The following is a 25,266-nucleotide window of genomic DNA, read 5'->3' on the forward strand; positions in this document are numbered from 1 at the left end:
TTTTTGGACACTTATTTTGACGCGGAATTGACAAAAAAAAAAAAAGCCTCAAAAACCGTGAGGCGTTTTTCTTAACTAATTCATGGCCACATTCAAAAAATGCCTCTAAAAACGCTTGAAAAAAAAGCCACACAAATTTTACTGAGCTGATCTTTCCTGACCAAAAAACTCTGTGTGAACTCAGCCTCAGGGTCCATTCACATGGAGAAAAGTGGCGCTTTATTTGGTGATGAATTTTCAGCGCTGAAAAAAAGCCTCCCATTGATTTCAATGGATTTTTTTTTTACTCTGAAAAAAAAGCTAGCAGAACCCATTGAAATCTATGGGAGACTTTTTTTAAGTTATGGCAGCAAGTGGGGATTTGGATTCGCTAGAACAATGCAACATTTATTGATGAGGTGCACAACTAATGCACAAATCCCAGGCACCTGCCCATTCTCCATTATATATGCAAAATCGATGAAGGTGATCACCACAAAAAGGTGAAATAAAATGAGATACAAATTAGGGTGCCGAGGGTGGAGTGGCCTAGAGAATGAGCTTCCTGCTGTCAGCCAGGTATCAATATACAGGTAGCAGTATGCCTGGTCCGGGTGGAAAGCAAAGGAATAAGCCATAAGAGAGCCTTCACACGGAGTATACGCTCCGCTCATTCTGAACGTACAACTCATTCAGAATGAGCGTGTAAAAAGCAGCTCCCATTGATTTCTAAGGGTGCCGGCATACGTGTACTCCCCCATTGAAATCAATGGGAGGCTTTTTTCCCTATTGCTCTCAATGCGATACGCGTGTATGCCGGCACCCATAGAAATCCATGGGAGCTGTTTTTTACGCGCTCATTCTGAACGAGTTGTATATTCAGAATGAGCGGAGCGTATACTCCGTGTGAAGGCTCCCTAAGATGCACAATAAAGCCATCCATAAACAAAGGAGATATACAAGTCACAATATACTTATACTTATTTGGTTAGTAAAGCTCATTTCCAGTTATAAACAGGTTTTCATAAATGAATACTGCACACGAATAAAAGAAACTTAGCAATATATCTTAAGAATATCTGTCTCCTTTACTACTTAAAGGGGCTCGATCATTGGGAAAAGTCATTTTTAGATAAGCACATCCTTGCACAGCCATTAGAAAGGCTATTCCACACGTATTCCACACGTACCGTTTTTATGTAAATCGCCTCAGTGGTTTTTGAATGAGATAGTTTTTATTCATATGCTAATTAACCTCTCGGTGCACCCCGGAAGTCTCATTGTGCACCCTCTGCCTATTCTTTCCTATGCATGTATTCAGCACAGGCTGCTGATGACTTCCTGCTTCCTGTTTGCACGCATGGATAGGAGAGAATAGCAGAGAGCAGTGCTGCTGGGAACTTCCTGTGCTGGCTGGAGCCTAATTAGCATTTGAATAAAAACTGGCTCATTCAAAAGCCACTGAGCCAATTTACATAGTAAAGGTAGGTGTGAAATAGCATTTCTAAAGGCTAGGCATGTATGTGCTTAGTTAAAAATGACTTTTCTGCTCAATATCTTCAATCTGACTACATAAGGTTACTTTAGGCCAGGGCTACACTGTGACTCCTTGTAGCACGATTGATTGATTGTAATAGCTGCCAATCAATAGTTAAAATCAATTAGTTGCACTACAAAAATTTGCAGTGTAGCCCTGGGCTTACTGTGGCTACTAGAGTATACTAGTAGAGATGAGCGAACACCCAAATGTTTGAAGTTCGAAATCCGATTCGAACAGCCGCTCACTGTTTGACTGTTCGAACGGGTTTCGAACCCCATTATAGTCTATGGGGAACATATACTCGTTAAGGGGGAAACCCAAATCCATCTCAGGAGGGTCACCAAGTCCACTATGACACCCCAGGAAATGATACCAACACCCTGGAATGACACTGGGACAGCAGGGGAAGCATGTCTGGGGGCATAAAAGTCACTTTATTACATGGAAATCCCTGTCAGCTTGCGATTTTCGCAAGCTAACTTTTTCCCATAGGAATGCATTGGCCAGCGTTGATTGGCCAGTCTTCAGAATTCAGCCAATCAGCACTGGCTCTGCCGGAGGAGGCGGAGTCTAAGATCGCTCCACACCAGTCTCCATTCAGGTCCGACCTTAGACTCCGCCTCCTCCGGCAGAGCCAGCGCTGATTGGCTGGATACTGGCCAATGCATTCCTATGGGTATGCGGTGTTGCAGCCGAGCTGAGCAAGTGCACACACTCACCACTGCTGTGCAGAGACTCAGCAGTGTTGAGCCAGTTCTGCTCAACTACACCGTGTGCCGGTCAGCTCTGCTGTGCGAGCTCGGCACACACTCAGCTCTGCTGATTCTGTATACTGATTCTGTATACTGGCCAATCAACGCTGGCCAATGCCAGCGGTGATGCAGAGCTGAGTGTGTGCCGAGCTCGCACAGCAGTGCTGACAGAACTGGCTCAACACTGTTGAGTCTCTGCACAGCAGTGGTGTGTGCACTCGCTCAGCTCGACTGCATCACCGCATACCCATAGGAATGCATTGGCCAGTCTCCAGCCAATCAGCGCTGGCTCTGCCGGAGGAGGCGGAGTCTAAGGTCGGACCTGAATGGAGACTGGTGTGGAGCGATCTTAGACTCCGCCTCCTCCGGCAGAGCCAGCGCTGATTGGCCGAAGGCTGGCCAATCAACGCTGGCCAATGCATTCCTATGGGTATGCGGTGATGCAGCAGAGCTGAGCGAGTGCACACACTCACCACTGCTGTGCAGAGACTCAGCAGTGTTGAGCCAGTTCTGCTCAACTACACTGTGTGCCGGTCAGCACTGCTGTGCGAGCTCGGCACACACTCAGCTCTGCATCACCGCTGGCATTGGCCAGCGTTGATTGGCCAGTATACAGAATCAGTATACAGAATCAGCAGAGCTGAGTGTGTGCCGAGCTCGCACAGCAGTGCACACCGGCACACGGTGTAGTTGAGCAGAACTGGCTCAACACTGCTGAGTCTCTGCACGTCTTCTGTATCTCATTCGGCCAATCAACGCTGCTCAATGCATTCCTAGAGGAAAAAGTTTATCTCACAAAAAACACAATTACACTCCCGATAGAGCCCCCAAAAGTTATTTTTAATAACATTCCCACATAAATAAAGGTTATCCCAAGCTATCCCTGCCTGTACAGCTGTCCCTGTCTCATAGTCACAAAGTTCACATTCTCATATGACCCGGATTTGAAATCCACTATTCGTCTAAAATGGGGGTCACCTGATTTCGGCAGCCAATGACTTTTTCCGATTTTTTTCAATGCCCCCGTTGTCGTAGTTCCTGTCCCACCTCCCCTGCGCTGTTATTGGTGCAAAAAAAGCGCCAGGGAAGGTGGGAGGGGAATCAAATTTTTTTGGAGTTTGCCACGTGGTGTCCATATGGAATCGAACAGCCTGATATCCGATCGAACATGTGTTCGATAGAACACTGTTCGCTCATCTCTATATACTAGAGGTCCACTAGAGTATTACTCCCCTGAAAGCTCCTTTAATTCACAAAAAGTGACTTTACTATGAAAGTAAATATGCAAACATTTATACAATATTGCAATTGGATAATTAAAAATAATTTCATTACAAAGCTGGTGTTGGTAACTTTGACACCTGACCCTGCTGCACCATTTTCTATATAGATACTGACCCCCACCTTTTGCAGCATTCTGGGTCATGTGCTTAGAACTTTCCTCCATAATGTGACAGCAGCTGGAACAGAATGTGACTATTATATTCCTCATCATCCTCCACAATACACTTGCTCCAATAAGGTTCACAAGCACAGCAGAGTAGGCCATGTGACTTATATAACATGGCAACTGGAGGAGCATGTGACCATGAAGGTCACTTAGCCTTATCCACTGCACCCCTGGCTGGAGCACTGTGTGTTAATGTGCTACATAATGGTTTCATGCTCCTCCAGCTATTGCCAGGTTATGGACAGGAATGCTGTCCATACAAAGCTGGCAGAAAAAGGGCATGACAACTTCATCTATAAAAGAAAACAGCACAGAGGGGCGAGGGATAAACCCAGTTGCTATTCATAGACACGCATACATCTAAAGTTAACTTTAAGATGGGAACCCCTTTAAACTGCAACGCAGAGAGAAATTTATTAAGCCCCCTATGCTAGTTTTCAGACATAGAGGGGTGAAAATGTGTAACATCTTTGGTACATGGCACCCACTTACACCAAAGATGAGGCATTTATTATAACTCATAAGATCACTGGCATGAGATTTGCCATAAATCTACACTAGTTCCTAATTTAGGTCATCTCAATTCTGGCACATCCACTCTAACCAGCCGTGCCTTGTGCTGGTATGCCAAAATTATAAATTGTATAAATCATCATCCAGAGTAAGCCACGGTCATAAACCTGCCTACTCTAAAGGTGCCATTACAGTTACAAGGGCTCAGGTGGATGTGCTCTGATCAATGATATAACCCATTCTGGACTTGTTTGCATTGGCTTTCTAGAGTTCATGCTCATGTTTCAGTAGCTGCATGCAACAGAAACCATGCCTACATGAATCTGCCAGTGACTGAGTACACAATACAATCATGCGGTCATTGGCAGCTGCATGTGTGCAGGGTTAGAGCTACTCCATCCAGTAATCCAGGGACCTTATGACTGATAAAATAGATATGAATAACTGCTTAATAGATTAAAAGGATATGCTCGTGTTTCCTCATGGATAGTGTGGTTAGACACAAAGAATAGACACCATTCATTTATTCCTAAGTGCTTTATTGCTGCTCAGAATTACACATTTTTTGTAAAATTTCTGTAAATTGCCTTAAACATTGAATCATTTATTTGCATAAATAATAAAGTGACAGTAGGTTGGAGATTTATACTGTCTGGGCAGTGCAAGAAATTGGTCAAAGGGAAAAACCAAAAAAGTACTTGGATGGCTACTAAATAGAGTAATTATTTATTTTATTTTTTTTGGCATTATTGTTACTATTCATATATTAAGTTCTTTGACAAAAAAAATAAATTAAAAAAATGACAACCAGAGTGACAGATATCAACCAACTATGGGAAGAATATGCAAATCCACCTTCCATGATGTAATTAGGAAGACAGTTGCTGCCTCATTGTTGCAAACCAATAGAGGGCGCTCACTGGAATGTGCAAGCCTGTCTTAAGACAGGATTCCAGTGAAATAACCCAATAATGGCTGCTCCCTTTAGCCTCATGCCCGACCTTCCAAGAGGCCTTTGTTTAGCAATGACGCTGGGATTATTACCAGGTTATATGATATCAACCAATCATACACAAATATGATCACCTGTTAACACTAAGTGTCTGAGACCAGATAGGAGATGACATGAGGTAGACTGCCTACACCAAATGATTCAAAGAAACTGAAATGTGTTTAGAGGCTTAGGCTCCACATGGCAGAAACTCAGCGGGGTTTTTTGGGGGGTTATTTTTTTGCAGTCGTTTTCTGAGCCAAAGCCAGAAGGTAGAAGTACAAATGCTTCCTATATATCCCCCCATTCCTTTTGTAGCCATTCTTGGTTATATATATTTCCACAACATGGGGCTTCAGCCTTAAAAATGTTCTCATGGTGTTGGGGCTTATTCACATGACTGCGATATAAACTGGACATGAGAAACTAATGACAGTTCATTTACTAACAGCTGATTTCCATCCATTTGGCACCCTTTTTTCTCAAATCCCTCAAACCTGAGTCTTTACAGTGATCTACGCCTAAAAATAAGCCTCTCTAGCCTTAGAGAAGAGATAGTGACTAAAACGGTTATGGAAATCTGAGCCCACTGTTGAAATTATACATCCTGCAGCGCTTATTTTTAAAAAAGAAACTAGCCTAATACCACAGGAAATAGATGCGTTTTATATATTAATGGTCTGTATCTAGCGTAACAATACATAAAAGGTGAAATTGTCCTTTAAGGAAAAAAAAATGCATTTGTCTGAAGAAAATGTGCAGGGTCTTAGACTGTGTGAAACGGTGCAAAAGGAAAATAATGCCACAGAGCAAGACAAGACAGAAGGTATACATTAAAAACAACCACCTGCAGCAACAACACTCAACTCACCAATCCTCCTTACTCAAATGCTGACATTTCCAGACAGGAAATTTATTGCAATAGATAAGATGCTACAAATATAAAATTAAATCCCCGATCTCCATGTACAATGAAGGCAACATATTGCTGAAGAGACAACTGGGATCATATCAGTCTGACCTTACTCTGGAAGCAAAGCTAAGGGAAGAATAACTTCTCTTCCCATATTATTTATTTTGCTTACTTATATAGTGCCATATTCTACAGTGCGTTACAGATATTGTCAATGTCCCATATAGAGTTCATGATCTAAATTCTCTATTAATATGCCTTTGCTTGGGTTTCCTCCAGGTACTCTGTATGTTTACCCCATGTTTGGTGTATAGGAGGAAATCAAATTCCTTGAAGATATTGTCCTTGGCTGGAGGGAAATGGTTTTCCCCAGATTTAAATATTGCCTATTCTTAGGATGGGTCAGAAGTATCTAATTGGTGGTGGTTCAACACACAAGACCTCAAAAGATCAGCCACCTCAAGCAGCAGTACACAGCTCTTCTTCCCAGGACAGTATCACCCTGTGTGCAGCCAATTCCCATTCAAGAGATTGGGGCCAAACTGCAATACCAAGCACAGCTGCTATACAATGTTTATCACGACCGTTGGTGAAGACGCCACAGTATTGATGTACATGCTGTATTCTCTTCAAAAAAAATGTTGGATTCTCACTGATCTGATATTGAAGACCCATCCTAAGGAGAGTCAAAAGGCCCATTGCACACAACTGTGCTGCCCACTGGTCGTGATCGAAAGACATGGCTGATGCATGGAGGACATGCGTATGACCGGCTGTACTTTGGTGACCCTATTCATTCAATGAATAGGGGCCATGGAAGCACTGGCACAAAACCAGACAGGAAAAGGACCTGTCCTGAGTTTTACGGCCCAGACTATCAGCCTGCACACGGAACCATGTAAAACACAGTCGTGTGTGTTCTGAAGGAATTGAACAGGTCAGTGTGCTATCCAGTTGTGTGCAAAGGGCCCAAGTCTCAGAAAACTCCTGGAAAACACTCAAGAGTCATAAGTACTATGGAGCACAAGTAAATTTGATATTCTGGCAGTATGTGAGTCATTGATCAATTTTGTAATATACTTTATTAAACACCGTTTCATTTTTGTGAAATGCTGCCTTTCTTTATTCTTTCCCTTGCCTCTGAGAGCTCTACCTTGCATCTGTGTATAGTGAAAAGTCTTGGCATACAATGCAGGCAAAATGAGGGAAGGGGGTCAATTTAAATAGTTATATCTCAGGCATTGTAAAACACAAACAGGATTCTGGTGTCATATGAAGGGGGAGATTCTTATTTTTCATGACATATGACATTGAGGATGCATTGCTAGTTGTATTATTTCCAGAGATGTTGCGAATGGAAGCAGCTGCATATAAGCTAACTGTTAGTGTCATAAGAAGGATGAAAATCTCCTGTTTCATACCATGGGGCACACAATGTTTAAATTGACTTTTCACCCTCAATTTTTCTTTATTACACACTAAACCCATCCAACATAAGCAGTCAGAAACAGGGTACAGCTCTCAATAGAGAAGCAATGGAAAGAATAAAGAAATTCAGAACTTCAAAGAAAGGAGACAACATTTATTACAAAAGTATATACAAACTTTATTAATGACAAATACTGACAAATTCAAGAGCCGTTTCTAAGTTTATGCTTTAAAATGGAAATTTAAAAAGGTCACTTGTACTATTTTACCATCTTTTCACATGTTGAATCTATACACTCCTAGGTCCAATGAAAAAGCTGGACCTGCCCTCCCCGTCTATCACCTACTGTCTGCTATGCACCTTTTTATGTTGAAGGCAGTAATGGGAATGCACTTTAAAGAGGTAGTTCCAACCCAAGAAGCTGCAGGCAGCCACAGGGGGGAAATGTCTTCTTACACCTGTCCATTGAAATGAGTGGCTAAGGCTATGTTCATATCATCGGAGTCTACGGTCCAGATATGTGAAGTTGGTGGATGAAGTGCTGCAAAATGGACTTTCAGTAAAATGTCCATCCTAGAATTGATCCATTTTTGTCCATTTTCTAGTCCTGCAATACACCAGAATAACAAAGTGTCTATAGGCAAAAAGATAGTTTGATAGTCCCCAAAATGTCATATGGACGTAAGCTGTGCTGTTGAGACAGACCATTTAGGCAAGACAACAGACTTGCTTTTCACATAAACATTCAGAAAACCCAGGACAAATGACAGAACAGATATGAGGAGGGAAAAAAGCAGCAAAGCCTTAACTGTGCTTTGCCCTGAGGTTACATGACAAACTCAGATTAGAGACTACATCCCATAAAGTGTACAAATGTAGTGACCCAATAAGTCGCATATGATAAATGAAAATGAATTTAAAAAAAAATCAAAAATCAAGAAGTCTGATATAAAATCCAACTGTATACATTATACAAAGATATTGTCATCTTCCCAACTACAAAATACATGAATACACATAGAAACCTGTACACTGCATCTATTATAACAGAATAGTATTTGGGGAAGTGGAGCATCAGCTCTAGTAATCTTGAAAGTCATCACCCTCATAACAGAGGGTCAAATTGAATGAAATACTCATATCTATCACTTAGACACGGCGGAGCAGATTTATTAAGACTAGAATTTCATATACCAGTCTTAATAAAGGCTCAACTGGAGAAAGTTGTGCCTGAATTAATAAGAGGCTCTGGACTCTTTATAAGTCAATGGAGATCTTCACCAGTCAGGAACTGGAATAGACTACCTGCATAACTCATGCCACGTGAGAGTTGTAACAAATATGTCAGGCCGACACATTCCCAAACTCTGTTTGCCCCTTCGATCACAGAAAGTGATGAGTAAGGAGCAAAATTGGGGATCTGCGGATCTTTGGAACAAGAAAGGGTATTGTGCCAAAGATGCATCACATTATCACACATCTACAACAGAAAACTGCCATAGACAGTTTGATAATTTCCCCCACTTAGCGGCAAAAAAAAATAAAAAATATCACCCAAGTTCAATGTCTAGAGTGAGCAATCGGCTTCAGCAGACTACCTCAATACATAAACTATCCAGCTGCAGGGAAGCAGGTGGATGAAAAGAACCGGTGGAGTCAGACAACATATGGAATCTTCAATAACGGTCATTATCAATTGTCTGTCAGGGATCGGACCAGAGCTTCACGCATCATGGCGTCCTCATCAGCACTGTAATCCTGCAATAGAGTGGAAATAACAAGAAATGTAAAACGCTTAAAGTCTCTATAGCACCACTAGAGAAAGCAACAAAAACATGGCAAGGACACAAGATACCATAGAAGAGATTCACAAAACTTCATAAAGTTCTAATCTGTAGCAACTACCCATAAATATCTGTAGCAAATCAGAGCAACAAAAAGCTCCTACTTTACAGGCCACAGTAATCCATTTCCCAGCATCCCATGGTCTCCCTGAAGCCTGGTCAGCAAGGACCTGTATTACTTCACCATTCACGTTAACAGCAGTTCATGGGTTTGCAGGTAGACCATGGCATTGTATTTTATGAGAAAAATTTATATAAATCTTAATATGGAACTTATGCAGAGTTTGTAGTATTTTTAAAGGGTTAATCCAACTTCCAAAAATTATCTGCAAATACATCCACAGCAGTGCTAAATACTCACTGTTCTCTTGTGCACCCTTTGCTTAACTTTATTTTTCCTTGTATCACTGTTATTTACATGCAGTGACTCTCTGAACAAACTACATTCCCCATGACTCTTCTGCCTACTCTCATTCTGTGTAATAAATGACTACCATATTCAAGGTCACGTGCTGCTGTGACGTTTCGTTTGCTCAGTACCCCTAAACTGTGAGAAACAAATGAAGGAAATGTAATTTGTCCACAAATTTACTGCATGAAAATGACAAGGAGCCCTTAAAGGTCTCCTAAACTGATGACACTGCATATGTGTTTGGTGAAACTCATTTGGCACTGCAACCTGGAGGATTGTAAACATCTGGGTCACAGCGCTGTTAACTTCCTGGTTACGTTCAGAGAGGTACTGCATAAGAATACCCCTGTGACTAGGCTCTGAGGGGTATTACATTATCCCTCTATGTGACAGTCAGAGAGCAAGCATATAGTATGGTCTCTGGTTGACAGGAGAGGGGATAACATGGACAGAAGCCCACGCTACCCCTTCCCCTGGGGTCACATACAAGTTATGCAAGACAATGATGATTTATCACGGCCACTGCAGTTCTGCTCCCTCTCTTCCACACTGCTCCAAGATGCTGCCTGAGGCTGGAGGGGGGGGGGGGGGGAGGACATTTTAGAGCCTTTACTGAGTTGGAGCGATTTGCTGTTAATGTTGTGAATTTGTCACAGTTGCAAGTGTCAGAAAATTTGGTCACAGTTGAAGATCATGAGTCCTCCAACAGGATAATGACCCAATACATACAGCTTTAAAAGAAACACCATCCAAGAATGGCTAAGAGCAAAGCATTGCACTATTCTGACATGGCCTTCTATGAGCCTAGTGAACTGTGGAAGGAGCGGAAACATGCCGTCTGTGGAAGGCACCCTTCAAACCCAAAACACATGAAGCAGTTTACTAATGAGGAATGGGTCAGAAATATTCATGAACAGGTCTTATTGAAGCTATGGGGGGGGGGAGCAGCAAACAGCTTTTTCCCGCTGCGTTTCTTCAATGTGGGGCCTAGAACCTGAGTTATAGAAATCGCTTAATTGCAGAGATTACCTAGATTACCTTAACAGGTTGTGCAACAAAATATTACTGTAAAGGCCCCTTCACACGGAGTTTACGCTCCGTGTATTCTGTACATTTTACACGTGTAAAAATACGCGTGTAAAATGTAGTTAGCCATTGAGTTCAATGGCTTTTTCGTAAAACGCGCGTCTTTTTACGCATGTGTATTTTTACACGTGTAAAATGTACAGAATACACGGAGCGTAAACTCCGTGCGAAGGGGCCCTAATATTTTTATTTTTTTTTTTAGTTTATTTTATTGTTGACCCACAATTCAAAAGCAAAGTCTGATTTTCAGTAGTTGAATTTCAGGGAAATGTATTAACTCTTTTGTCACTTTCAAGTTTTTTGAATGACCAGTGTGGGTTTTTTCTTCCTTTAATGGAAGGGTAACAACAATCGTCTCCATGTATGTACTATTTCTCACTATTTCTCACTGTCCACTTTACCCCAATATGTAGATTTACTAACCACATATGTATCATATGAAAACCTGTGGCGGCGGTGAATGTGTTCCATGAAATTGGCGCTCCTATAGCCGGGGTCTCCCCAGGGCATGGAGGCACAGATAGGGCAAACCTAAAAAGAGAAAACAGGTGAGGTGGTAGAAAGCAATGTGTGTTTATACAGAGTGAGAGAAATAGAACACCTTACCACTGGGGTAGGGTCCGAGAAGTGCAATTTATTGCAATGCTCCACCAATCCCTCTTGGTCTAAGTTCTGTTCCCGACAGTAAGGACACATAAAGGTGAAGCGGTTTGGGATATCACTACAATAGAAACATGAGAGAAACAACACATTTTAAAATGACTGCATATGTTGGGACAAAACACACGTCTAATACAGGGACACAAGGATATGCAGAGAGGTGGACTGCACAATTGTCTACTATGTAGACATAATACTGACCACTCAGGCAAACAATATTTTGGCATGAAGTCCCTGTGCATGTCTGATATGCAGGCATAGAGGTGCATTAGTATTGCTGGCAGTGATTCATAGGACACTCACCTGACAACCTGTGGCTGATCCTTTTTCACTGATTTAATCCCCTCCATAACATAGTTCTCATACTTAGAGCAAGTGGCAGAGTGACTACGCATGTTTGCCAGGGCCAGCTGTGAAGAAAGGATCACATGACCAGTCAGGAAATATTATGCAACAGAAAGTGAAACTGTGTGGCTGGAAATCCCCATAACAAAACAACTCCTGAAAAAGGAAAGTCCAAAACTTTCTAACTATGATCTCAATCATCTCAGTTCAAGGGGAGCTCAGGACTGACTCACTATTACATGTGGAAAGAAATCATCATGCTATTCCCTTTAGGACCTTTCATCACCTCCACCAACTCTAGTTGTTAGCATTTGTTAATCCGTTTATGCCTAGTGTTCCATTATTGGAACTCAAAACCAATATAACCTACGGCAGAAATGGGTTAATAAATGACATTTCACCAATTCCAGTGCAGCTGGAATTTTTCTCTCTAGCTCCCACCATTCCCAAGCATTAAACACAGGCAGTTTTGATGCCTGATGTGCTATTTAAGCTCTGTAATGTCTAAAGGGCAGTGTCAGGCAGGGAGGGGGACAAGTGTTAGACACCACCCACCTGACAGTACAGATACTAAATTGCATATCAAGCACCCAAATTAAATGCACCCATTTGTCAGAAACAGTGGGGGCAGGAGGAGAAATTTCAACTGTGCCAGACTTAGAGGAACAGTGAAAGGTCTAAATATATATATATATATATATATATATATATATATATATATATATATATATATATACATATATATACACACACACATATACACACACACACACACACACACACACACACACACACACACACACACACACATATGGGATGCCATTACTTGTCTGGAGGCCACGAGAGAGAATATACTGCGTTTTTGGACCACTGGGGAGTATGATAGTGTGTGGGGCCACAAAGGGAGCTTGGTGAAGGTAAAGGTGAATTTTTGTGTGGAAAGTATTTGTAGCTTTGACGGTGCATTTACATGGTACAGTTGTGATGCAGTTACAATTACTACAACTAAACTGCAATGGAAAAATTCATGCAGTTTTGAAGGTTTTTGCTGAGGTTTTCTAAATTTTCAAGTGAAACAAGTTTAACCCTTTCACTGCCAATGGTCTCTGGACATTTTGCACCTCCAGTTGCCAGAGCAATTTTCACAGTTTTGAGATGCATAAATCAAAGCTAAATTGTAACATTAAAAAAGCATCCAACCCCCCCATACCTATATATTTTCTTAAAGTAGACACCTGCAGCATTGTCTCAATGCCACTTGGTACTGTATACGAACAGGCACCTTCATGCAATTTTGGTTTAAAGTGAATGTTTTATGAAAAAATGCAAATAAATGTATATTGGTTGTTAAAAGTTGAAACCAAACAAATTATATGCACAAAACCTCCTAAAAAGAGTTCAACTTGTGCAGAGTTCATTCATATCACTATGGCCTAAACCCGCATACGTGTCCTCAGAAAATCGCTAGAACTAGAAGGAACAAAAATCTGCTTTGAAGCTAGAAATGTTAAAAAAGTATCATCCTATAAAATGTAGGGATTACACACCGTGAAAAGTAAGTGAATCTCTAAACCCTATATATTTTTTGAAAGTAGACAACCTGAAGATTACAAATGTCTCAATGAGTCATCAATAGTCATCCACCTTCATGCAACTTTGTGACAAACACAAAACATATTTTGAAAAAATAAGCTAAAACACATATTTGCACCTAAAACTCATGTTCAATCTCACATTCATATACAAAATACATTTTAAATAATAGCTTATGGTGTATACAACGTGTATATATACACTATATGTACCGCAAACATCAACTACAACAAGAGCTTGGACTCCCAAAAACAAATACAGAAGACAAGCAGGATTTTGCTGTTATTCACTAATATGTTAAAAAGCTATACTACACCTAGCAAACTGTGACACCAAAATCTAACGTTTTTGAGCTTGCACAGCATACTGTATATAAAAACACAACTTAATTTTTCATATATACAACCACCTTCATACAACGTTGCGGCAAACAGAGATTGCTAGCAAAAATTGCACAAAAATTCAAATTTGCCACTAAAGTGCGGCTCAAGCAATCTCTTTCTGCAAACAATGTACTTTCTAAAAAACTGTAATATGTGAGGAGCTCTTACATACCACACATGTGTATATTTACAGGGGCGGGTGTTAAAGAAACGCCAAAATTGCAGAAATGCGCCAAACCATTTTTAGCATGCAACTTAAATAGGACTTAACATAAAATTATTATTTTCCATCCACCTATAAAAATTTTAGTGATCTATATGTTCATCTCTAGTGATAATTAGAGATGAGCGAACAGTGTTCTATCGAACACATGTTCGATCGGATATCAGGGTGTTCGCCATGTTCGAATCGAACACCGCGTGGTAAAGTGCGCCAAAATTCGATTCCCCTCCCACCTTCCCTGGCGCCTTTTTTGCACCAATAACAGCGCAGGGGAGGTGGGACAGGAACTACGACACTGGGGGCATTGAAAAAAATTGGAAAAAGTCATTGGCTGCCGAAATCAGGTGACCTCCATTTTAGACGAATAGTGGATTTCAAATCCGGGTCATATGAGAATGTGAACTTTGTGACTATGAGACAGGGATAGCTGTACAGGCAGGGATAGCTAGGGATAACCTTTATTTAGGGGGGAATGTTATTAAAAATAACTTTTTGGGGCTCTATCGGGTGTGTAATTGTGATTTTTGTGAGATAAACTTTTTCCCATAGGGATGCATTGGCCAGCGCTGATTGGCCGAATTCCGTACTCTGGCCAATCAGTGCTGGCCAATGCATTCTATTAGCTTGATGAAGCAGAGTGTGCACAAGGGTTCAAGCGCACCCTCGGCTCTGATGTAGCAGAGCTGAGGCTGCACAAGGGTTCAAGCGCACCCTCGGCTCTGATGTAGGAGAGCCGAGGGTGCACTTGAACCCTTGTGCACCCTCGGCTCTGCTACATCAGAGCCGAGGGTGCGCTTGAACCCTTGTGCACACTCTGCTTCATCAAGCTAATAGAATGCATTGGCCAGCGCTGATTGGCCAATGCATTCTATTAGCCCGATGAAGTAGAGCTGAATGTGTGTGCTAAGCACACACATTCAGCTCTACTTCATCGGGCTAATAGAATGCATTGGCCAGCGCTGATTGGCCAGAGTACGGAATTCGGCCAATCAGCGCTGGCTCTGCTGGAGGAGGCGGAGTCTAAGATCGCTCCACACCAGTCTCCATTCAGGTCCGACCTTAGACTCCGCCTCCTCCAGCAGAGCCAGCGCTGATTGGCCGAATTCCGTACTCTGGCCAATCAGCACTGGCTAATGCATTGTACTGGCGTGATGAAGCAGTGCTGAATGTGTGTGCTTAACACACACATTCAGCTCTACTTCATCGGGCTAATAGAATGCATTGGCCAATCAGCGCTGGCCAATGCATTCTATTAGCGTGAACTGAGTTTGCACAGGGGTTCTAGTGCACCCTCGGCTCTGCTACATCAGATTGCTACATCTGATGTAGCAGTGCCGAGTGTGCATCAGATGTGTAGTTGAGCAAAACTGACTCAGCACTGCTAAGTCTCTGCATTCGCATAGGAATGCATTGGCCAGCCTTCGGCCAATCAGCGCTGGCTCTGCCGGAGGAGGCGGAGTCTAAGGTCGGACCTGAATGGAGACTGGTGTGGAGCGATCTTAGACTCCGCCTCCTCCAGCAGAGCCAGCGCTGATTGGTCGAGTTCCGTACTCTGGCCAATCAGCACTGGCCAATGCATTTCTATGGGGAAAAGTTAGCTTGCGAAAATCGCAAACTGACAGGGATTTCCATGAAATAAAGTGACTTTTATGCCCCCAGACATGCTTCCCCTGCTGTCCCAGTGTCATTCCAGGGTGTTGGTATCATTTCCTGGGGTGTCATAGTGGACTTGGTGACCCTCCAGACACGAATTTGGGTTTCCCCCTTAACGAGTTTATGTTCCCCATAGACTATAATGGGGTTCGAAACCCATTCGAACACTCGAACAGTGAGCGGCTGTTCGAATCGAATTTCGAACCTCGAACATTTTAGTGTTCGCTCATCTCTAGTGATAATCGTTATTACTATTATTTTAGCTTGTAACGGATATCACTAGAGACGCATTTTACTCTAGAAAGCTCAGGTATAGACAGGACAGGGATTGAGTAAATTTAAACTTTATTCATGATTTTGTGTATGTGTTGTGCAAGCGTTTGGTGCGACTTTTCTTTTTTGGCGCTGCGACCTGGACAATGGTAAATGTCTGGGTCACAGCACCAATAAACTTCCTAGTTATGTTCAGGGGATATAATATAAGAATACAACACTAGTAAAACTCAGGGGAAAATTACATTATACCTGTATGTGACAATCAAAGAGCAAAATACAGTATGCTCTCTGATTGACAGGAGGGGGAAATAGGGACTGAATCCCCTTCTCTCCCCCTCCTGGAGTCACATACAGGTTGTGCACAGGGACCGAGAAAATGCTTCTCTGTCTGTGTACGCTGCAGGGTGCTCCTCCTCCCCCCTTCCTGTTTCACTAATGCTTCCCGAGACAGGAGGGGGGACACGTTAAAGTCCTGTATCTCAGGACTCGTTTGGGCTATGAAGATAATTTTAGATGCATTTTAAAGATGAGAATCTCAACTTTAAAATGATAGGAAGATCTTCATAATAGCCCTTACATATTTTTAGTGAATTGCTGTTAAAAACGCTGCTCTCAATCCCCAATAGCGTTTTCAACAGTGAATCGCTTTGGCACAGTAAGGGTTAACATGAAGAACTTGGTATCATTTTAAAGATGAGATTCTCATCTTTAAAACGAATCTAAAATTATCTTCATAGTCCAAATGATTCCAGAGATATGGACATTAGAAGTAAGGATGTAGTAGCTATATCCTCGGCTAGGCAAGTGACACCCTGGGAGGACGTAGAGCTACATCCTTGGCAAGAAAAGGGTTAAACTATAGGTTTTTTTTGTCTTTTGGTAAAAATTATTCGGTAGGGATGCCAAAGGAAATTTTGGTTGGGAAACACTGCTCTAGCCAAATCCACAGCTGAAAATCTACGGATTCCCTTGAACCAGGATGTTGCTGTTAAAGCTGGACTGTGGTCTGTCATTGACTGTTTTTACAGCAAAATCACAGATCTAAAAAACCTGCCTGCAGCTACTTGTCACACAACATGTCACCCCATAGCCCTAGCCTAATACATGCAGTAAATATGATATAAACCTATTTGCAGTTTCCAAATATGCTCCATTATTCAATTTGGAGCTCCATTTTCATGTAAACCACCATTTTATTTATGTACAATGAGGAGGAAAGTTTTTTTGCCTGGAAATCTAGAATTGAAACTGTAAGTAGAGGGACTATTATAAAGACAGGGTGAACGGCAACCAGTTTCACATTTTTCTACACAATGGTCCCTCAAATGTGAACAGAAAATTCTAAAATTTAACTTTTAATAACCATTAAAAAGGTGCATCGACCTCAACACTCTCATAGAACTGGACGAGTCCTTTAAAAACAACTCAGGACGGCCACTAGATGTAGGTAGGGCTAGGCTGTAGCATCCTAATTGGGCTTCTGCTGACAAACAAGCAAAAGGAACTATTGTTTTAGTCACGTCTTCCAGCTGATACATACGGGTTGATCAGGAATTGGTTCCCTGGTGTATGTGATTCATTCCTCCTCAAGGAAATTTGTATTTGTTCAGCGTTAATAGTACTCTATACGTCGATTGTGAGTTTAGTAGTGGGCGTGGTATCAATGGACTGTAGAGACTGAGGGGGTTAGCTGGAAGAAGTGAACAAAATAATAGTTCCTTTTGCATGTGTAAACAATTTCAATAGAACCTGTGTAATAAACCTATAATCGAACTAAATATATGGCAAATTTAAAAACATGATTATATTGATGTGCATTAAAATTTTAGCACGGGTATCAAACAAAATAACATCTATTCCCCGTTCTTATGTATCTCTCTCATATAGGGAGGGCCACAATAACAACAGTTTCAACAGTGTGGGCTTGAGATCACAAACTCCAACACCTATTCGCCCCACCGTGTGATCACACAGTTCTCAACTTAGATTTTTGTGAGGGAGCATGAATTCCTAACTCCCACGATTAAACCACACCTTAATTGTCGAGTAGAACTGGGGACTAATTTTAAAACACTAAATGAGGAGTCCCAAATATGACCATATATTCTTTGGTCTGCCTCAGCTAGTTATCTTCCAATATTCAATACGTAATAGGTGGCACCGCTATGACTACAACATATATCACATCAACTAAATAAATGGCACAACGAGACATATATATTCTCTAAGTGGGAACGCGTTCTAATAACATCAGCGTGAACCCACAATCATAAATGCTCAAAATAGTCACAGCTAGCGGAACCCTAAAATAGACTCAGATTCCTAAATAACAGGTAGCCAAGACAGGATAAACTGGGCGGTCGATACAATGTTGCAATCTGCCCACCCTGCACACTACCATTGAATGGCTAGTAAATGCTCCGAAATTTCTAATCCCACATTTGTAATCTCTCTACACGTTTCCCTCACTATAATTGGAGTTCATCAGGATAGTGTATGGATTAGCGGTCACAAGAATTTCGCCATTCCTACAATTAAGCCGTTGATGTAAAAGATATGGCGGTGAAAACCACCTTTCCCCGCACCTCGATGGTAGATGCAGGTACTCAGAGATACAGAGATGGGCTATATCCCCGAGTACTTGCACCTACCATCGAGGTGCATGTAGGTCAGCAGAAGCCCAGTTAGAATGCTACAGTCTAGCCCTACATACAACTAGTGGCTGTCTTGAGGAGTGTTGAGGTCGATACACCTTTCTAATGGTTATTAAAAGTTACATTTTAGAATTTTCTGTTCACGTTTGAGGGGCCCATTGTGTAGAAAATGTAAGTAGAGGAACACCACAAACCACTTTTTGACTCATTTGCACATGAATAAAACAGTGATTTACATGGAGCAAAAAAGCTGGACAACAGAAGTAATGAGACATTATTTGGTGTCTGGCGGCCACTGGGGGACATTACTTCTAGTCTGGGGGCCACGAGGGAGAATGTACTACATGTTTGGCCACTGGGGAGCATGAAAGTAGTAGTTACTGAAATGAATGGGATATGTAACGAAGGAAGATAATCAGTACTTTTAAGAGATCTCATATTTCAGCTGACATGGTGGGAGTCCAGTTACCATAGAAGGAACCCCCCAGTAAGGATTTGACCACTTCTGGAGGCTGTGTTTCACTCACTTGTAAATGACAACCTTTACATGAGGTCTGGACATCCCGCATTTGCCTCTCCAGGTCGGAGGCTTTCCTGCTGGGGCTTAGAGAAGAACGACACACAGCACAGATGGGACTTTTCTGCTTCATACACTGCTGAAGGCAGGTGGAGCAAAATCTGTGAATCATAAGAAGAAGAGCTGAAGAAAGGTGCAAAAACATGGCTACGTTAACTAAATCAGTGGTTCCCCAGCTGTTCTGAAACTACTACTCCCAACATGGTAGAAAACATGGAAGTAGTTAGATGGTCAGGGGTCCCCTAATATGCCATGTCTCAGCCACCTGGATGCCCACTCCGTCCATTACACAAGTAAGATATGTAATATCCTATTTACATAAATTATACAATGGGCTTTATCAAACTTGAATTTTTTATTTTTTCAAATTTTTTTTAAGTTTTCCATATGAAGCAGAGCGCAGCTTTACATTTTTTAGTTTCAAAAGTATTTATGCAATAAAGGCAGAGATATGGTATACAAGCAAAATAACTGTTATTCAAGAGTCATTCGAAATAAGATACATCTGTGATGGCAAAATCACCAATAAATACAAGTATGGGAGAACTAAAAGAGTGAACATACTTTCTTAAGCACAGTGATGAAATAACAGTAGATTCCTTTAAAGAATACAGATAAAAAGGAAAACACTAAGAACAAAAATATGTAGTTTATAGTGCAATAATCGGAAAGGGGAAAACATCAGAGAGAGAAGGGAACCCCTGCCTGCTGACATGGATCAATCAAAAAGAAGACACGGTTGGAGACAGTACGACAGACCTGGGACAACAGACCTTTTAATCCATGGAGAACACACTTTGTCAAAATGTGGCAGAGTATCTGAAACAGTAGCATTGATCTTCTTGAGGAGCATGATCACGTCCATACAGCTAGTGACTACAAAGACGGAGAGGTTTGTTTTATTCCAGCTAGAAGCTGTGTGGATTCGGGCAGCCATGAGGATATATTGTAGTTTATACTGCACATATGTAACTCTAGCTGGAAGTCAATATCAAGAAAGACTAAATCGTGTGATGAGACCAAACGCAAGGCACCTGGCATAGGTAAGGTTAGGAAGCATAGATGTGGAGAGGAGGATTCTAGCTATCCTAGTGTAATGGTGATGGGCTAGGGAAAAATAAGTATAGCCATTTAATTTGCCCCAAGTACCGTATCATCACCATTAAGGAACTACCTACACCATCAACCAACTCCGAAGACGGCGATGCAAAAATAATGGATTTATGTCCCCAAATGTTTTTTTTGTTCTGCACAATTCGTTACACATAAAAAAAAGAAAAACTATATAAATTAGGTATCACCGTAATTTTAGCAACCCATAGAATAAAGGTATCATGTTAGTTATGCTGTATGGCAAAAAAAAAAAAAATTAAAAGGTAAAAAGATGCTAGAATTGCTAGGTGATTTTTATTTAGGTCATTAGGTTATAGGTACCCACCAATGTCATTACAAAAGGCATCGCATACTGCAAAAACAAGCCCTCACATGGCTAAATCACCAGAAAGAGATAATATAATATATAAATATTTATATATCTCTATCTATCTATCTACACGCATACATACACACCATGTAAATATAAACCCCCCCAAATCACCATGTCTGTAGAACACAAATTGCATTGTCGGGAAGGGAATGTATTAGCTGTGCGAGAGTACACTCACCGGCCACTTTATTAGGTACACCATGCTAGTAACGGGTTGGACCCCCTTTTGCCTTCAGAACTGCCTCAATTCTTCGTGGCATAGATTCAACAAGGTGCTGGAAGCATTCCTCAGAGATTTTGGTCCATATTGACATGATGGCATCACACAGTTGCCGCAGATTTGTCGGCTGCACATCCATGATGCGAATCTCCCATTCCACCACATCCCAAAGATGCTCTATTGGATTGAGATCTGGTGACTGTGGAGGCCATTGGAGTACAGTGAACTCATTGTCATGTTCAAGAAACCAGTCTGAGATGATTCCAGCTTTATGACATGGCGCATTATCCTGCTGAAAGTAGCCATCAGATGTTGGGTACATTGTGGTCATAAAGGGATGGACATGGTCAGCAACAATACTCAGGTAGGCTTTGGCGTTGCAACGATGCTCAATTGGTACCAAGGGGCCCAAAGAGTGCCAAGAAAATATTCCCCACACCATGACACCACCGCCACCAGCCTGAACCGTTGATACAAGGAAGGATGGATCCATGCTTTCATGTTGTTGACGCCAAATTCTGACCCTACCATCCGAATGTCGCAGCAGAAATCGAGACTCATCAGACCAGGCAACGTTTTTCCAATCTTCAATTGTCCAATTTCGATGAGCTTGTGCAAATTGTAGCCTCAGTTTCCTGTTCTTAGCTGAAAGGAGTGGCACCCGGTGTGGTCTTCTGCTGCTGTAGCCCATCTGCCTCAAAGTTCGACGTACTGTGCATTCAGAGATGCTCTTCTGGCTACCTTGGTTGTAACGGGTGGCTATTTGAGCCACTGTTGCCTTTCTATCAGCTCGAACCAGTCTGGCCATTCTCCTCTGACCTCTGGCATCAACAACACATTTCCGCCCACAGAACTGCCGCTCACTGGATGTTTTTTCTTTTTTCGGACCATTCTCTGTAAACCCTAGAGATGGTTGTGCGTGAAAATCCCCGTAGATCAGCAGTTTCGGAAATACTCAGACCAGCCCTTCTGGCACCAACAACCATGCCACGTTCAAAGGCACTCAAATCACCTTTCTTCCCCATACTGATGCTCGGTTTGAACTGCAGGAGATTGTCTTGACCATGTCTACATGCCTAAATGCACTGAGTTGCCGCCATGTGATTGGCTGATTAGAAATTAAGTGTTAACGAGCAGTTGGACAGGTGTACCTAATAAAGTGGCCGGTGAGTGTATATTAGGGTACACCCCCAAATTTAGAGCTTGAAAGGGAACAGAAACGAGACGTGATGTCCCAAGCAAAAGAACTTGGGAAGAAAAAGAAAGGAATTTGGTGTTCCCAATATACTAAACACAACTTACATCCCGTATTCACATTTCACTGCTGTGCATTCACGTCAAGTATACGAATGCTCCTAAACCCTTGATAAATTCTTTGAGGGGTGCAGAATGGAGCTTTCTTTAGGGGATTCCACTTTTCTGGTACCTCAGAGGCTCTGCAATCATGACCTGACATCTAGATACCAAACATCTAAATCTGCTCTCCAAAAGCCACATAGCGCTTCATCCCTTCTGTGCCTAGCTGTGCCCAAACAGCTGTTTATACCCACACATATACCATGAAATGCTTAAAGGGTTAAACTTCCCAAATGCTGTTTTGAGTTATTTGAGGGGTGCAGTTTTGAAAATGGGGAGATGTATGAGGGTTTCTAATATATAGGTCTTTATAATCCCCTTGAGAACTCAAATGGTCCCTAAAAAATTTGTTTGGGAAATTTTCTTGTAAATTGCTGTTATACTTGTAAGCTTTATAATGTCCAAACTAAATTAAAGGCTGATTAAAAGATTATGCCAATATAAAACAGAGATATGGTAGATAAAATTTAGTTTAAAGGGGCTCTATCATTGTGAAAAGTCATTTTTTAGATAAGCACATCCTTGCATAGCCTTTAGGGCCCGTTCCCACGAAGTAACGCGACGCTCATTCTGACACGTAAACACGTGTCAGAGTGAGCACTTCAAAACAGAATCCCGTTGACTTCAATGGGTGCAATCTCAGGTTTTTACAGTTAAAAAGCCTCCCATTGATTTCAATGTGTAGCACATGCAAGACTGCATTGAAGGCAATGGGATTCTGTTTTGAAGTGCTCATTCTGACACGTGTTTACGTGTCAGAATGAGCATCGCGTTACTTTGTGGGAACGGGTCCTTAGAAAGGCTATTTCACACGTACCATTTGTATGTAAATCGCCTCGTTTTTATCCATATGCTAATTAGCCTCTTGGTGCACCCCGGAAGTCTTATCGTGCACCCTCTGAGCTATTCTTTCCTATGTATGTGTACAGCACAGGCTGCTGCTGACGACTCAGCTTCCTGTTTGTACAGTACACACACATAGGAGACAATAGCAGAGACTAGTGCTGCTGGGAACTTCCTGTGCTGGCTAAAAGCTCATTAGCATATGAATAAAAACTGACTTATGCAAAAGACACTGAGGCGATTTACATACATAGGTGTGGAATAGCCTTTCTAAAGGCTATGCAAGGATGTGATTAGTTAGAAATGACTTTTCCCAATGATAGAGCCCCTTTAATGTATTTGGGTGGTGGTACGACTATCTGAAAAGCAGAACATTTCATATTTTGAAAATTGTGAATTTTTTTCCCCCTATATTTCCAGCAATTTTTTTTTTTTTTTTTGACGTAGTATTACATCATGAGCACAAGGTAGTTTGCGCTCTCTGAAGTAATACTATGTCAATGATATGCTGCCCACTCACCAGCTGAGCAGGCGGCATTGGGAGGTAAAACCTCCCAGCTCCGACCGCTCTCACATTACAGCGCTATAGGCGCTGCTGTGAGAAAGGGCGTTCCTGACTGACTGTCAGGAACGCCCTTCTGACGGTGTAGAGCTAACGGTACCGGCACCGATAGCTCTTCATCTGGGGCACAGATCGTGAAAGCCGACAGTGTGCAGAGTTAAGCTCACTGTCGGCTTTCTAGCGGTATATAAAACCGCACGTGCCCCAAGTGAGGAAAGGTCCTCTTTAAGGCACTTTTAGGCTTTGGTCCTGCAACTTGGCTGCCTTCTTGCAGTTGAATTTCTTGCCAGATGTGACATCCCGGCTCCTTTCAGTGGCCTCAGCAGTCAAGTGATCACTGAGGCCAATCAGCAGTCTCATAAAAGCAACAAGGGACGTCACGCCCGATTTTTCTTCTTGAGGCAGATGATTGGCCTCAGCTGTCATGTGCGGCAGATACTTCCACCAGAAGCCAACAACAATGCTGCAGGACCACGCAGGGAGGCACCAGAGTATGGTTTGACAGTGGCATAACTGGTGTTTATTGACGCCCACTTCAGTTTACTAAAAACAGGGCACGCAAGGGTATGCAGTGGGTGGGGCCATCAATCCCACCAGATTTATTATAATTTCTGCCAGAAAACAGGTCCAAATGATGCAGGAAATGTGTAGTATGGCACATAGGTTCACTCCAACCATTGAATATGCCAGTCTTCATAAATCTACCCAATTATGCCTGCTACAACCAGCTACTCATGAGAATCCATGTGACCAATGCAGCCATTTAGATTAGTGTAGGGATTTCCATCTATTCCAGACAAACCCTTGAATTTTATTGAAAGTTTTTCCAAAATATACAAAAAGCAATATGAAACACTACATACATATATATATATATATATATATATATATATATATATATATATATATATATATATATATATCAAATTATAATAGAGGTGAAGAGGGGAGGGGGTGTCTTGATCCACTTGTTTCCTGTGTCTTAGTCTCTGTGAATGAGGGAGCGTAAGGTGCCCACAGACCTACGAATAGCCTTCACTTTCTGTTTCTCCAGAATGACAGATACAGGCCAGGAGAGAGTACAGAGACACTACAGAAACACAGGGTCTACACCATGATACAATACAACAGAAAGCCAAGCGATCCAGGAGGGACTCACGTGTGGCCGCAGGTGACCCGCACGGGGTCCTGATACAGCTCCAGGCATATGGGGCAGATGAATTGCGCCATAGGGTCCACATCCCGGGCCGCCCCAGAGCTCCTCGGCCAGCGCTGCTCTCCGGCCATCACTACCGACACTTCCGCGTACACCCGCCGACGTCACGTACTTCTGGGCCCCGCCCCAGCACGTGACTGCCTAAGGAAGGAGATGGGGTATCACGTGACAATATCCAGAGTCTTCATCAATAATATAATAAGCGCCATTACAATAAAGATAGTGTTACTTCTCCAATCTGCAAAGTCAGTACTGAGGAATAGGGTGCTATGACGTGTCTGCGTATTATTTAGGCGAGAGATCAGTGAGA

The 25,266-nt window shown here is 42.1% G+C and overlaps 1 protein-coding gene across 3 annotated transcripts in view; it reads right to left on the reverse strand.

Annotated features, from left to right (window-relative positions):
- RNF114 (ring finger protein 114) overlaps positions 1-25,054 on the reverse strand; it is a 323,436-nt gene extending 298,382 nt beyond the window's left edge. The window contains exons 1-6 of one of the 3 annotated variants that reach the window (XR_012716887.1): positions 24,900-25,054; positions 19,224-19,374; positions 11,873-11,979; positions 11,516-11,630; positions 11,333-11,440; positions 8,305-9,325 (exon numbers count right to left, since the gene is read on the reverse strand). Coding sequence is in view for 1 of the 3 variants with exons in the window: in XM_075276826.1 (XP_075132927.1) it covers positions 9,260-9,325; positions 11,333-11,440; positions 11,516-11,630; positions 11,873-11,979; positions 19,224-19,374; positions 24,900-25,027 (675 nt within the window). In the remaining 2 variants the exon portion in view is untranslated. Of the gene's footprint in view, positions 1-4,780; positions 9,326-11,332; positions 11,441-11,515; positions 11,631-11,872; positions 11,980-19,223; positions 19,375-24,899 lie in introns of those variants that run through there. The other 2 variants (XR_012716886.1, XM_075276826.1) reach the window with 2 other exon arrangements.
- Positions 25,055-25,266: the final 212 nt, after the last annotated feature.

This window comes from Leptodactylus fuscus, chromosome 6 (assembly GCF_031893055.1).
Source record: "Leptodactylus fuscus isolate aLepFus1 chromosome 6, aLepFus1.hap2, whole genome shotgun sequence".
Lineage (NCBI taxonomy): Eukaryota > Metazoa > Chordata > Amphibia > Anura > Leptodactylidae > Leptodactylus > Leptodactylus fuscus.